At 36.4% G+C, this 16,135-nt stretch overlaps 1 protein-coding gene across 4 annotated transcripts; it reads right to left on the reverse strand.

The window, feature by feature from the left end:
• Positions 1-8,411: 8,411 nt before the first annotated feature.
• Positions 8,412-15,439, reverse strand: LOC18436724 (serine/threonine-protein kinase SRK2A). 4 transcript variants are annotated; one of them, XM_088851565.1, is made up of 11 exons: positions 15,381-15,439; positions 14,921-15,125; positions 14,572-14,810; positions 14,374-14,448; positions 14,021-14,122; positions 13,497-13,550; positions 12,383-12,475; positions 12,202-12,294; positions 11,404-11,508; positions 11,211-11,309; positions 8,412-8,913 (listed from the first exon to the last, which is right to left on the reverse strand). In XM_088851565.1, the coding sequence occupies exons 3-11, from the start codon at positions 14,689-14,691 to the stop codon at positions 8,590-8,592; spliced, it is 1,065 nt and encodes a 354-aa protein (XP_088707691.1). In that variant the 5' UTR covers positions 14,692-14,810; positions 14,921-15,125; positions 15,381-15,439; the 3' UTR covers positions 8,412-8,589. The 4 variants fall into 4 exon arrangements, with proteins under 4 accessions (XP_088707691.1, XP_088707693.1, XP_011624335.1 ...); XM_088851567.1 differs by having other exon boundaries at positions 8,412-9,535; XM_011626033.3 differs by having other exon boundaries at positions 15,294-15,439.
• Between the last annotated feature and the right edge of the window lie 696 nt (positions 15,440-16,135).

Here is a 16,135-nt window from a genome sequence, read left to right on the forward strand (position 1 = left end):
GTAGTCTGCATTAAACGCTGAATTCGTACTTCATGACAAATGTACACTCCTTCAAAAGTCCGTCTATTACGCTCCAGCCATAACTCCCAACACACAGCACCCCTAATAATTTTCCAAATCTTTGATCCCAATTTTGGCAATGTCAGAATGATCAGGTGTGAGATGATACCCAAAACATTTTGAGGAATATCCATACTAAAACCTATCTTACCAAAGAAGAATCTCCAAATGCTCAAAGCATAGCAGAGATGTGATATTGATTCTCCATCTTCCTACACAACAAACACACATTGGGTAGTACCTTACCTCGTTTAATAGGATTATCGATGGTGAGCACCTTATTTAAACCAGCCAGCCACATAAAACATTGAACTTTGTGAGGAATGGGCCACTTCCAAATTTGGGAAATTTGAGGTAAGGACCACCTATGGCGATCATGAAACAAGAACGCATACATAGCCTTGCCGAGAACTGACCATCTATATTGTGCTCCCATATAATCTCATCAATCACAGTACTGGATAATACCACCTCCTGTAACTGAGATAATAGCGTCGTGACCTGTGTTACAAAAGAATCATTAACATGGTTATAAAGGAACTGGATATCCGAAGATACATGTTCACCAACTAATCGATAGTTATCTCTAATCAGCACATTGGGATAGGAAGCCTTAGCAAATAACTCAGGGAAAGAGATTTTCAAAGGACTGTCACCAATCCACTTTTGATGCCAGAAAGGGATCAGAGAGCTATCCCCCACCCCCTATCTGATATCTCTATGAAGATATGCTTTAAACAAGAAAATATCTTTCCAAAATAACAATATTGAAGTACTTCTCCTACCACCACCAATCCAAATTCTAAATCTATTAATACCATATTTGGCCAACATAACCTTGCACCATAACTGATCCTTGAACAATAGAGTACGCCACCACCATTTGGTCAACAAAGCCTCATTCATCAGAGCAACTCCTCTGATTCCCAGCCCACTCTCACATTTAACGGTGCATACTCTATCTCATCTAAGCAAATGAAATCTACTCCTCTTCTCAGTAGACCCCCACAAAAAATTACACATTGTCCTCTCAATCTTCTTGACAATACGGGCTGGAATTTTTAATAGAGACATCTGGTAACTGGGTAAATTCGACAAGCAAGACTTAACCAGGGTTACTCTGCCTCCGAAAGATAAATACTTGGGTTTCCATAAATCCAGTTTTGTTTGAGCACATTGAAGTACTTTGTCCCAAATCGAGAGAGGGAATCTGGAGTCAGAAATAGGAAGTCCCAAATACGTCAAGGGGAACTTGTCCACTTTACAACCCAAAGACATGGCCAACTCCTCAGCCACTCCACTATCACAATTAACCCCAACTAAAGAGGTTTTAGCAATGTTTACTTTTAGCCCCATCACTGCCTCGCAACATTGTAAAAATTTGCCAATAAATTCTATATACTCCCTCTTAGCCTCTTAAAAGATAAGTAAGTGTGAAACGGTAGGCCCCTCCCTGCCTACATGAAACCCAACGAAGTTCCCCCTATTGACCACATTATTAATCATCAAACTGAAACACTCCGCATATATGGTGACTAAGAAGGGAGATAACAGGTCTCTTTGCCGAAGACCTCTGGAAGATTTGAAGAAACCTTTAGGACATCCATCAATAAGAACCGAGAAATGAGCCGAAGATAAGCATCCATAAATCCACTTTAAATCCACTTTTGCCATTTTGCTTCAAAACCCATACATCTTAACATTTCCAATAGAACATGCCATTCGACTCTATCATAAGCATTCTCCATATCAAGCCTAATAATGACCCTCGATTCCTTATTTTCAACTCTGGAGTGTATGCATTCTTGTGCGATTAAAACATTATCTGTAATGAACATGTCTTGAATAAAGCAGTTTGGGGCCCTGAAATGACATCACTCAAAACTTTTTTAAGACGCATCGTCAAAACTTTGGTAATAATTTTATACAGACTAGTCAACAAGGAAATAGGTCTGATATCAGATAGATCCTTAATCATAGATTTTTTTAAAAATGAGTGCAATGTAAGTAGAGTTAACGCCTCTAAATAATTGACCCCTCTCTAAAAAACTTCGAACCAAACCTAGTAGTTTCGAGTACAACATAGACCAAAACCTGTGAAAAACCCCATGGGAAACCCATCAGGTCCAAGAGCTTTATCCCCATCCAAAGAAAATACTGCTACTTTGAGTTCCTCCAAAGACACCCCAGCTTCCAACTGGGTCATCGCTACTTCCGATAACATTTTTAAGGGAATGCGACTCAACCTTGGGGAAATACTCACTTCAGACGTAAAAGCCTTTCGGAAGTGTTCTATAATAGCTAGATTCCTTCCCTCCACATCATCTTGTGCTACCCCATGGACAATAAGCACCAAGATATCATCTATCTCCTCCTTGCACTTGCTATAGAATGGAAAATTTTGGTGTTCAGATCCCTTTCTTTCAACCATTTTACTTTAGATTTGGATATGGGCCATTAAAAAAGACAGATAACCATCTATCCCACATCACAATCTCAAAACTTTGTAAAATCTGAAGATTCCATAGTACCCATAACCCTCCTGAAGCCCCAACAAAGTCAATACCCTCAAAACACACCGCATCAAAACCCTAAACTTCCAGAGGCCCCCTAACGGTTGGCTTGGGTAGTTTGGTTTCTTGCAAAATCAACATAGCAGGTCTAAACTTTTTAACCAGGTGCAAAACATCATTCTTCCTACTAATATCACCTAACCCTCTGACATTCCAACTCAGAATAAACATTAGAAAAGTTTGGAGGAAGAACATGGACCCTCAGCATCAAGCCCGAAAAAACGCGAGTCGAATCTGACAGCCAAATCCTCGTCTTCAAAACTCTCATTGGAACTTACTGGAATAGGAGTCGCCAGGTTTGACTCCTTCTCCCTGATCGCCACATTCCTGCCTCTGGACCTCAACCGATCTAAATATCTGAAAGGAGTAGCAGACACCTTCTCCTTGATTCTGCCCTTCACCGCCTTCATTCCTTTACCCCAAAGGGTTGCTCCCAGGCGGCATCAAGTTCCTGGCCAATAGGTTTGTTCACCACAGGCTGCAGTTTTTCGAGCTCTCCATTAGAACCCGGCACGATCCGTAGGCTTGCTTCCATAGTAGCTATCTTCTCCGCCTTATTCTTGACCTTAATAGCCTAGACAACTATCGCAATAGGCACATCAAGATCAACTCCCATATCATCAAACACCGATCTGTAAAGATCCACTTTCTCTCCAACAATACTCGCATCGTCCACACCAAAAGGGTGTACCACCGAGCGATCTTTGACTGGAATAGATGCTACTCGTATGATGGGTTCCACAAGCACCATCGCCAATAATGGATCTACCATGTTCTCTACCGCGTCAGCCTGATATTGCTCAGAAACTTGTTCGTTCACTCCAGACTCAAACACCACCAAAGCACCCATTCCAGTTTCTTCTTCAGAATCGCTCAAAGTGATCACCGCCTGATCATCTACAGCCATTGGGTCAAAACAAGGCCTCTCACTCGGGTTAGTACGCTTCTTCGTAGTTTTACGGCGAGGGAGCAGCCTCAAACGGTCAGCCATTAGGAGTGTACACAGAAGAATTTCAGCTAGCTGATTTGAGGCAGCAAACACCAGGTTCTCCGGCACCAAAAAAGGTTTTTCTAATTTACTTCGAAGACTCCATTCTTCCCCCTTTCCTAGGATAAAGCATGCCTAAAGACGCTATCCCAAAATCTTCTTGAGAAAAAGCTGACACTGAAACATCACATGCCGCCTTTGCCATCCCAAACATTTCCACATCAATGTTCTGTGGTCTCGCATGAACCACCTTAATCTCATTATTACCCCTCTTTCCATTAATTTCCACAGGATATCTAGCCGGATTGTTAAGAATAACATTCGCTTCTGGAAACCGTCCCACATGTACCCACATCTAGAAAGAATTTGAATTATTGAAAACAATCTACCCTCTCCGAGAATTGCATTGAAAACGACTTCGGAATAAGTTATTCCAATTTGGATTTTTCCGGTGACGATTCACCGGACCAGCATAGCCAAACTCCTTCCTCCCAAAGTTCCCGCCAAAACCAAAAAAGCATGATGCGCACCTCGTCGACGGCTCTCAGTCCCCTCCTTCACAAGGCCCTGTACTATATATGGGGAAGCCAAATTATGCGATTGATTGCCCACTACCCCTCCCAAATCTTCCAGCTTCACGTGCCGACCTTTAATCTTATTTGTCTTGGGTACGGAGCGTCCATAAAAAGGTTGATTTTTACTCTGACTACTAACTCATTGGGACCATCAAGAAAAGTGTGATCAATCTCACAATATTCTTCAAAAGTGTTTACAATCTCCTTAAAAACATTCTCACACCAAGCATGGATAGGAATCCCCCACAAACTGGCCCACCTTTGTTCATTTTTGCACAAAGGATGGCTGCATCGATGGGCTCCACTCCAAAAGAGTCAGTCATTAGAGATCCATGAACTATGTAGAATCGTTCCTTCCACGCACTTTGAATATCAAACTCAATACATAAGATAAAAGCAGCCCTACCATTACCAAGTGAGAAGACATCCGGTAGATATGGTAGATCCTAGCCACGTTTAGCCTAATCGCTAAACCCAAAAGTATCTGAAAGTGGCAGACAAAAGGAGCCAACCACAATCCTGCACTCCTTCCTAGTAGCTTCATCCCAACTTCCTATATCAATCGTAGGAACCCCAGTAGAAGACTCATGTAAAATTGCAACAAAGCTCTTCCCTCCCTCCATCCAATTGGCCATCACCTTCCTCCTCACCTTTTCCAAAAGCTCTTTCCCTCTCTCTATGTCTATCTAAGTCTTCTTGACGCCGTCTATATATCAAAATGGAATGTTGTTGTTTGGGTACCATTTGGATGCAACCTGGGCATGTATTGCTTTTGTTTGGCTATGTCCGTAAGAAATTTGAGAAATGCATTACCGTTATTTTGGGTTGGAAAACTGCATAAAAATTTGGTTTAAAATATAATTAATTTATTTTAAAAATTAATTTTAAAAATTAATTTTAAAAATTAATTTTATTTAAAAATTTTCTTTTAAGAAGTTATAAATCGGTAAAATAATTTTATTCAAAATTACAAAAAATTTATTACCTTTGGAATAAAAGTAATTTCAAATAGAAAGTATATAAAAGTAATACCTTATAAGGATGGAGTTCGGGGAACATAGGGATTGCGCTCCTAAAATTATGGTAGCGGGGATCTAATTTATTTGGGAACGAGATCTACAATTTTAATGAATGCATGCCGTGCGATAGTGAGATCGAGATCTGTTGTGAATGAGATTAGAATCCTTCAAATAGGAACCAGCTCTCGAAAAATTTAAAACAAGTTCCGATCAAGATCCCAAACATGAAGCGCCAGAGCTGCATTCCGGAACAGGAGCGCACCTTGATTGGGCGCTCCCAATAACTATGGGTAGAACTACTATTCTTTTATAGTCCACTGTAATGTTGCTTTCTCTTTTGCCGTCTAGATAGGTGTTTTTCTTTTCCTTATGTCTTTTTCTTGTTGCTTGTTTTGATGTTTGTTTTTTCCTTTACTCTTTTTCTTCTTCTTTTTCGGTTCTTGTTTAGGTGCATGTTTTTCTTCTACTCTCTTGTTCTTCCTTACTTCAACTCCTCGTACTTTGTTTCACTCTCTAACTTGTATGTTCAAAAAAGAATAAAAAATTATTTTAAAATTTTATTAAAAATAGAAAATTAATTTCCAAATTTAACTTAAAAGTATTTAGGAGATATAATTAGGAAAAGTTTTCAATATGTGGGAGCCGTATTGAACCCAAGTGCATAGCTTTTTACTATTTATAGTTGGATAATCTACAAATCACATCTTTTTAAAATATAAACGTTTGTGAATGGTGATTTACTAAGTATATACTTTATTTTATAAAAATTTATTTTTTGTGATACCTTATTTATCAAATAGGTATATATGTAAATATCGCTAAAAGACAAAAGATATTTTAGTTATCTTCATAAGCAGTAAAGTTGAAATTTTTATTAAAAGGCAAGAATATTTTTTCGATATTAACTTTTAAAATACGTTTTTGTAAAAATTTCAAATTTATCCCTTTTTAATGATTAGTTATCTATTAAAATATTTTTTAAACTCAAGTAGTGGTTTTACACATCCTGTTCTAATATTAACATTTACATTTTGAGAGGTTGTTAACTCTAAGACAAACCCCCTTACAGTGAAGCAAATAGAAAAAAAAGAAAAGAAAGTAGAATATAGAAAATGGTAGAATAACAACGACGCTTTGATAAAAAAACCTATTAATAACATATTTAGGTTTTAAAGACAGAGTGATAGAGAGAGACATGGAAGCATTGCGCCGTAATGAAGGGAAAATGGAAGTGAAAATGGCAGCAATTACATAAGCCCAAAAACTTCTTACTCCCTCCGACAAAACACATGCTAGGTATATTTTTTAGGTCTCAAATTTTGGGATGTAATCTCTAAAACCTATAGAACAATCTCAGCATAAAGAATTTCAAAAGAAATTCTCCATATACTAAAAAAAAAAAAAACTAATGCCTCAAGATTGAATAGAAACCATCCAATTTTGAAGGGCTAGATCTAAGTGTCACAAAATTCAAAATTCAATTTCTTTTGTTTTAAAAGTAATCTAGTAATTCTCATGTGCTTCCCAAAAATTTTAGACTGAAAAAATCCTCCTAAATGATACATGTAAACTCAGTCATCCATTGCCAAAAATGGACGGATGATATGAACTGTTTCATGGCTCAAAGAATCTTCGACAAACTTGAGTAGTGCAAAAAGGATCAGGTCCAACAGCTAAGAAAAATTAATTATGCTCGTAGCATATTTAACAAGATGCTGCAAGCAATAGGGTTTATTTTCTTATTGTAAATCTATTTTTCAATTAAATCCCTCTTTAATTTCGTCTCCACTCAAGCCAAATATCATAAATTGAAAGTTGGAAAAACATAATAAGGGTTTATAATGAGAAAAATGAGTTCTAACCCTCAACACTTGGGAGATTCATATCATTTAGCAAATTCGTTTTGCTAACCTCAAATAGCTAAAGTATTGATGTCATTTGGCTCGTGCCACTTAAAAAGAGCTAGATTAATACTTAAGGTTACCAACCCTGAATATAGGCAATTTGGCGATTTTCTTAAAATAAAGATTGAGGGGTTACTCCTGTGAGATCGAATATAAAAATAAATATACTAGTGACAAATAAGATCATTGACCACCTAAATAACAATATAAAGTAGTTTGAAAAGAATGCATTGCTACATGCAAATAAGGACCATTTTATTCAAAATAATATTAGTAGATATTCTGGTTTCGTGGGACTCTCTTTCATGTTTACCTTTTGTTCGTTCTTGTTTTTTTATATTTTTCTGAGATTGTATACAATAAAGCCATTTACTTTTAATACAAGATGGTCACAATTACTTACAACCATCCAATGTGAAGCTTGATAGCTTGAATGTGTCGCAAAATGTCGAAAAAAAAAATTTAAAACTTTAAGCTTGATCAATAGAATAATTGCAGTAATGATCAAGATTGTCTCATCTTGTACCAATGGTAAATGACGTCATTCTATACTTTCCCTATTTTCCCTCCTATGAGGGTGATTTCCTTATTTCAGACCTTACATGAATGCAGTAATTACTAACCAATATAGCCACCCATATGTATGCCATGCCCTCAGTCTCTCTAACCTGAAAATGGTACAAAAAATAAAAGAGCCTCTTTGTAGACATTCCCAAAGTTGGCAGCAGTGTTTTAAAACTCAACGATTATCGATCCGTATCGCTGAACTGTATGGGAATTAATCAGGCCCAAACAGGTTCAAGGATGGTATGGATCCCGACCCCATTCCCCCCTGAAATCGCCCTACAACTTAAAATTATCTATATATTTTAGTCCCTAGAAATTCCCTCTAAAAAAAATCTCCGATGTCCTTAGAGAGGAAGAATAATACAACCTAGCAATCTGCATTTAACATCTATGGGCCACAATGTTGAACAATAAATTCCCATGAAACATTGTATACAAACCTCAATTTAATTAATCGGGTTTGGTGTGTGAACAGACTACGGACGGATTTTGGACTTAGAAGCTCATATGTGGATAATGTCAACCATCAATATCATGAATCTGAGAAAATAATAATCATAACTAACAAAAATAATTTTGAACTTTTTTTTTTGGGGACCGTTCATCATTGTTACAATTGAAATAGTGAATGAACCGGACAAAACTTTGCCAAATGTTATAAACATTTCACAGCAAAAAGATGGGATTTCAACAACAAAACTGAAAGAAAAGAGGATCACAGGAAAAACACAAAAACATAATTCACTAGACAACAACAATCATATAACTTACAAACAATATCACAACCATTATGTCTGAGAGACATCCATTCTCATTGAACTACATATATATAAAAGGAAGGAAGACAGAAAACAAAAAAGCGATGAAAAGCGATAAATGAAAATGAGAATAGCATCGCTTAACTTAGGTGACATGAAATTCTCCACTAGCATGCGCTTCCTTGACTCGCTTATCATACTCATCTTCCTCACCATCATCTTCTTCGTATTCTTCATCATCTTCTGCATCATCCTCCTCATCTGGGGCCCACCCAAACCCACCGATCGATCTTGAGGAAGGGGGTGGTGTCCTCGCCTCCCCCACAATCTTCATGATGTCTTCAACTGATTGAAAGAATAGGCTTGGATTCTCGCGCTGATAAAATGTCGCTTGAGCTGCCTCCGTGAGCTCTCTAGGCAAGTTCTTCAGAAACCATGGGTGGCTCTTTATCTCCTTGATTGTGATCCTCTAAAAATATGAAAATAATCAATCAAGGGAAGAAAAAAGGAACACGATATAAAGAAGAGGGTTGGGATAATTGGGGTAAACTAGCCATTGTATTGTTCACTGCACAAAGCTCTAATTTGCAAAATTCATCTTTTTTTTCTATTTTTAACTTGTAATTTTGTATTCGATTTTTTAGAATTTATGCCAGGATAAAATGTGTATTGTTCAACTATTCTTAAAACTATACTGTTTCCAACATCTATTTATGAAATTGTTTATACAATTTTAACTTACAAATATTACATAATGGACTTCTTAATTCAACTACTATTTGTTTTCAAGATAATTAACACTAATTTTCCAATTAGAGATCTGAAATCTAGAAAAGACGAGATGCAAGTCCCATATTCTCGACAGAGGTTGGTTGGAAGCAAAGATAAAAGCCAGCTTTACCTAATGTGATTAGAGAAAGTGGTTAATGTGGAGGGGTTTAGAAGTCCTAAAAACCAAAATAATCACCACAAAAAACTTCCCAATGAACTAAACCTTCGATTTAATTTTAATTTTTTATCTTTGGTGCTTCCATTGCCGCCAGCGCACCAGCCCACCTTGTGTTGATCATGCCAGAAATCAGTGCTGATCTCTACGAGAGAATTGAAAAGCAAGGGTGAGAAAACAGTTCTCGGTTGATGTTAGTTACCCCTAATTGTTTTATCTCTATTGACGCTGTTATAACACAAGACACTGAAACTTGCGAAGTTCTGGTCAGGTCAGTTGGACCAGTTCCTACCTAGACAAGATAGGGTTCTGACTACCTTCACAATTAGGTTCATTAATATAGCTTACGAACATGATTTTATTATATCCAAAAGTCAAAAAAGGAATCCAAATGAAGATATGTATGGGTTTCAGGCATTGTAATCTAGAGTCACGCAGGAGGGTTTTATTCACCTACTATAGATGGGTGCAGTTGGCCTACGGATGCATCCGTAGGTGTAGAGGTAAGGTGCACCTTCAAATTTTATCATGGTATATAATTTTGATGTAAAATGTTCTTAGGATTATCTCAAAATCTATGTTTATATCTAATTATAAAATTTTAAATTTCAAAAATGGTTAAAATCAAGTAGATTTATAAACAAATGAAACTCTTGAAAATGGACGGTGTAAATAATATGTTGTAAAATGCACTATTTCTGAGACTTAAAAATCTTTTTATTTTTCATAGTCATACATCTCAATGTCGAGATGATCAATCAAAGGGTTTTTCAACATTAAAAAACTACCTTTTCCGATGGATTTTCGTAGTTCTACATTATAATGTAGCATCTTTATATAAACTTTTTCCATTATAGATATACATTACTACGATAGAAATCATTTAATGAGTGTGTGTATGAAGCCTAATGGCCGAGAGCAAAAGAAAGGCTTATTAGCCAAAGGATTTCATGTTCTTGAGGGAGTATAATGTCAACCCCCTATATTATACTCAATAATATAATTCCTAATTGCATTATGTGGGATTGAATAAATAATACCTCAAGATTGATTAGAAATGTCTTTGAAGGGTGAGGTTTAAATATTAAAAAAACTCAAAATTCAATTTTTTTTCTTTTGAATTTAATCATATAGTGAGTTTTAGGTGGTTCCCACAAATTTTGGATCAAAAAATCTTCCCAAGCTAGTCTTCTGCCTGAGGGAGTACGTGTACAGTATGCTACTACGGGAGCATAAAAGTATAATTCCAGTAAATTTCTGAGTCTCGTATGTGTGAACATTAGAAATAACAGAAACATCAATTAGTGATGCATATATCTATGAACACATCAACATGCAGCTTTTCATGTTCAGTATTCTCTTCTATAAAGGCTACAATAAGTCTCATTTTCGGATTGTAGTTTCTTATCTTCCACCCAAGCTCAAGAAATATGTGTAGCATTAAAGCTTATTAAAAGCGGGAGTATAGAATACTTCACAATCTCTTAATAACCAAAATGACTGAACAACAGTTTTAGTATGACTATAAACGATCAAAGAAAATTTTGTTTTAGCATGAATGTGAATGCAATATAAAAAGCTGTGCAAATTTAGAAGATGCTCAAAAGAGAGTTTCTCAGAGTTTTTCAAAGGCGAGAAATAAACAGAATTTTGAGGGTCAAACCACCTAAAAGACCAATTCGCAATTGAAATAAGACTCTAACTGGTGTAACAATACTTTATTATCATTTTTTCATGCTCTATGTACAAGTAAAATTACGAAAAGGAACATGGTAAAGACTAGTGTAAATATATTCAAAGCAGAAATTCAAATAATTCACCTTCGAAGAATTGGCCACAAATATTCTGGAGAGAAGGTGTCTGCAATCCTGTGATATGTGAACATAATCGGGGATCTTGTATTGAACGCCCATTATACGCTGTATGTGGCCAATACATTGGAAAGAAAGAGAGTTATAATTTTAATAACTATACAAAAAATTACGAGAGAGAGAGAGAGAGAGAGAGAGAAACCTGAATGGTTTTCCTGAAATTCTTGGGATCCTCCTGGTCTTCAAATGGGTAGGCTCCCACCAACATTACATAAAGGGTAACTCCACATGACCATACATCTGCCAACTATTAAAGAACAAAAGAAAAAGTCAACCGAACAGCACTGATAAGTTCATCAAAAAATTCTTGACTTGTAGCTAAGTAAAAATCAAGTTCCTCACCCTGAAACCAATCAGTGCAAAACAGCTTAGGGAGCCATTCAAACACAAAAATGATAATGTGGCCAAGACTCAAAAGTTTGACTTGGATTCTGTAGCTGATACCAAAAAAAAAAAAAAAAACAGGCGCAATCTAAATTGCAGCTGAAATTCTTCTTTTGAATGAGAGCAAAGTCAAAAAATTATATATCCATACACTAAAAATTCTGGTTTGGTTTCACAAGCGATCTGTACCAAAGACCAAACTTCCGATATGTGGCTGAATTTCGAAGCTATATGAAATAAAGTTCCTTTAAATATCTCGAATTGAGAAACGATAAATAGGATGCATATATAACTGAGATTCAAAGTTCAGGGTACACTTTAACCAAGTATCAGTAGGAAATTTAGTAAAACAACCCTACTTAAAAAAAAGTAGGCCTTTTTGTGAAGTGAGAAGTTTCAATAGGAAATTTGATAGAACAGCTCCTCTTAAAAATTGTAGGGCTTTTGTGAAATAAGAAGCAGTTCACGCAAATGAAGAAGAAATTCAGTATATAGCGATTAGGTTTGAGCATCGAACATACTGCCACAACCATCTACACATTAACCAAAATTTCACCTTGCCATCGTATTCTTTTCGGGAGAGAACTTCAGGTGCGATATATGCAGGAGTTCCCACAGTCGACTTGGGTCTAGAATGCAGCAGTGATGACTACAAAAACAGAGAAATCATCACAACACAGAAAGCTGAAAGGATGCATTTCGAATGTGATAAAATCTAGTAAGAGAGAGAGATCTACCTTCGAATATCCAAAGTCACAAATCTTCAAGCGAGGAGCAGGGCTGCCATCTAGCAGAGTATTCTCCAGCTTCAAATCTCGATGACAAATTTGCTAAAAAAAATTAAAATGCCAGAGAAACCAAGTCAAAAGTCTTTTTATGTTAGACCAAGTTTTATGCTTTTAGCAAAAAATTATAAATTGAAAACAAAAAATCAATTCCAGATTTCAGCAACTAAACTATATCTCATATATTATAGGGATTATCTAAAAAGAGACCATTTACCTTTTGGACAAGGAGGTCATAACTATTCCCACTCCTTAGATGTTAAATTGGATAGCTTCGGCTGAGTCACAAAGTCCGAGAGTTTTCTTTTTTGGAACTTTGTGTCTAATCAATGACACTCTTACAACCACCCATTTTGAAATCTAAAGGACATGAATGTTTGTGACCTCCTTATACAAAAGGTAAATGGTCTCTTTGTAGAGAATCCCTTTCAAATAAAGCTACCAAAAGCTGTTGTCATTTGCTTTAAGAAAAGGAAAAGTATATAAAGAGTCTATTTACTTTTAGCTAAAGGAGGTTACAATTGCCATTGTCCTTTAGATTTCAAATCAGGTAGTTGTGAGCAAAACATTGACTCGACTCAAATATCAAAAAAGAAAAGTTCTCGAATTTCATGACACACCCTAACTCATCCAATTTGACGTCAAATGGCTTGGAGTAATTGTGATATTTTTGTATGAAAGATAAATGATCTCATAGTATACAATCCCGAAAAGGAAAAGATACAAGAGAATGGAACTTCTCCAACTTTCCAGACAAGATCTGGACTGATTTCACTACTTTCTTCGGTGTAGTTGATTTCACTACTCTTTCTCTCTCCATATCCATATGATACACCACCCAAACAGGGGCAAAAAGCCATCTGACAACACCACCCATAACAGGGGCAAAAAAGACATTTATTCCTTGAAATATTTTCATTGCGAATATAATCATGTGATCAGGCACACTGTATCAAAGAACAAAAATTCATATTTAAAGAAAAGGGATTTCATGATCTTGAACTACATTAAAAATTCATATTCCAAATTCATATTCCACACCATACAAATGAAAAAGAAACCGTACCATGCTATGACAGTAGCTTACACCTGAAATAAGTTGTTGAAAGAAGTATCTCGCCTGTAAAACAAATAGGAAAACAAGAAATAGTCCAGGTCAAATCACCACCAAAACTTAATTCATTTCTTTACCAAATAAAATAACCAAGAAAAGGACCACAAAAACTCGTCTCCGTTGTTGCATCCATATAAAATAACAGATAAGAAACTATTTAATTTTCTTTAATTTTTTGACAAATCCAATCTGAAAAGAAAAATGACAGTTCAAAGCCAATTTTGGCCTAATCTTATCTCATTCTCTGCTTTTCGGTCAGAAAAACTTCCTAGAAATGGTAAAAGTTTCAAATAAAATGACAGAATCACAAAATCATCATCATCATCGTCAACATAAAATTTTTAGCAAAGTTTTACGTTGGCGGACCTTACACTAACCCACCTCCTTTACCCCGAATTGGAAAGGGAAAGTTTAAGATCCTCACCCTTAAAAAATTACAGTGAAAATAAGAAGGATAAAATAAAGAGAGAAGATACCTCATCTTCACTAAAGCGACCAGCGTTGCAGATTCTCTCGAAGAGCTCACCGCCAGCTGCGTATTCCATCACTATAGCAAGATGAGTAGGAGTCAACACCACCTGCAAAACCATTGCAGTAATGTAAACCCTAATTTCTCTATTAAAGAGGAGAAACCCCAAGTTTCCATATAAAGTAGCAGGAATCTCTATTTACACCATTAAAATAACACGAAACCCAATTCCTCCATTCATGTACCAGGAGAAAACCTATCTCCACCATTGAATTAGCACGAAACAGAATTCTGGGCAAACTCCTATGATTCCATTAGAGTGACCGTGAATGCTAATTTGTCCATTAAAGCAATTCTCACCTCTTTGAAGCGGATAATGTTTGGATGCCTAAGCGACCTGTGATTTATGATCTCTCTTGCCACATTCTCATCGATCTGCGACACGTATCAAAACAACGGAAGATGAGATGCAATAGAAAGAATCAATCTCAGTTTTTGAGTTGAAACATAAATTAATGATATTCCTCCATAGTATGGATCGATTATCAATGCCCTAACCTTGCGACCTCTCTCTATGTATTTCATGGCGACCAACTCCCTTGTTTGCTTATTCCTCATAAGCCTGGCCACTCCAAAGTTACCAGAGCCTATGTCTTTTACCAGCTCATATCTCTCCATCTCTGGTGACCCTTTTCTTGTGAAAGCTTCGTATTAAAATGATTGTTAGAGCTTCAAAGGTTATGCGAATCTCTTAATTCTTCTTCAGTTCCTATGATTCATCTACAGATCTTTGACCCCTGCAACAGATCATGAAAGCACCATCATTGCCACAAATAATCATAAGCTTCAATCGAAAAAAATAAATAAATTTGGAAAAATGAAAGCTTTATAAACAGATTGTTCATACCTGCAACTCGTCTATTATTTCTGGAACCTGCAATTCCGTGAACCTCAAAGTCGAGTTTCTTGATGGATTGCAGCTCTCCTGGTGAGTCAAAGCCCAAATTTCCAGATCTGTGACGCATGTGCCTCCACAAAGTCGAACCCCTAGAAACTTTTAAGAATCCTCCTGGCTCAATTCCAAAAGGGATTAATCCGATCTCTGCAACTCCCTGCAAAAAAACTCAGACCTTTAAAAGCTTCGACTCTCGATCTAGAAACCTTTCGAAAACCTGCAACTCTCTGCGTAAAAGAGCTCCAATAAAGCATAGAAAAAGAGGAAAAGGGGGTGGCTTATTCGAGAACAGCAAGAGCAAGAAAAGCTAAGAGAGAACCATCACTTCTTCACAAGTATAAGAAGAAGTAGAGTATTTTTCTAATACGAGAGACCACGTGTTTCGCCATTAAAAAAGGGGAAACAAATAAACCCTCTCTGAAAACTCAATTGCTTGAGCTGTTCTGGTTCAGTCCCCAAAGGCGCCGCCTTGAAGGCTCCATCTCTCTAAAGAAGCCATTTATAGTGATTCCTTTCACTTCACTTTCTCTCACTAAAAGTACAGTAAAAAACACGACCTTAAATTTCACTTCACTTTCTCACACTAAAATTACATAAAGTTTTACAGCAAGCAACAACACGACTTTCACTGTATTTTTCCGCTTCTCTTTTGCGCGGTTTAGAATTTCTCCATTAATGGAAGAATAATCAAGACTCGAGAGAACTACTTTACCGGTTTTTGCTATTTGAAGGATAGTGACGAAAACGCCCCCAAAATCATATTACATTTTCTGAAACGACGCTATCTATTGTACAATGACGGGAATTTCCTTTTATGTACAATGACGGGAATTTCCTTTTATGCTTTTGCACAATGCGAGAAGAATTGTACCCCGATTACAATATTGAAAAGATACTAATTGAGAGTGGTGTTTGGTACATCGTACATAGATGGGTGTATCGACCGTCAGATCATTATATAACCTAGAAAAATGAAAAAATCGAAAAAAATATCCTACACAATTAAAAAAAAAAGTAGACAAAATAGAGATGTACAACTGAAATTTGATATTCCTATCGCAAATCAATAAAACTGAATGGTAAATTTTATAAAACAGCTATAAGACTAGTTTTGTTTTATAGGGTTTAATATTACGTGGACAAAAAACAACGATGCATAGAATAGAA

The sequence above is a fragment of the Amborella trichopoda genome, chromosome 11 (genome assembly GCF_054954075.1).
Source record: "Amborella trichopoda isolate Santa Cruz 75 chromosome 11, AtrichopodaSantaCruz75HAP2 v2.0, whole genome shotgun sequence".
In the NCBI taxonomy this organism is placed as follows: Eukaryota; Viridiplantae; Streptophyta; class Magnoliopsida; order Amborellales; family Amborellaceae; genus Amborella; species Amborella trichopoda.

Coding starts and splice junctions, on each gene's coding strand:
- LOC18436724 (XM_088851565.1), bottom strand. CDS start 14,691: ATGGAGAGATATGAGCTGGTAAAAGACATAGGCTCTGGTAACTTTGGA. Junction 11,509..12,201: donor GAAAAGAATACGATGGCAAG/GTGAAATTTTGG, acceptor GTTCTTTAATAG/TTGGCAGATGTATGGTCATG. Junction 8,914..11,210: donor TTGTGGCCAATTCTTCGAAG/GTGAATTATTTG, acceptor TCATATTTTTAG/AGGATCACAATCAAGGAGAT.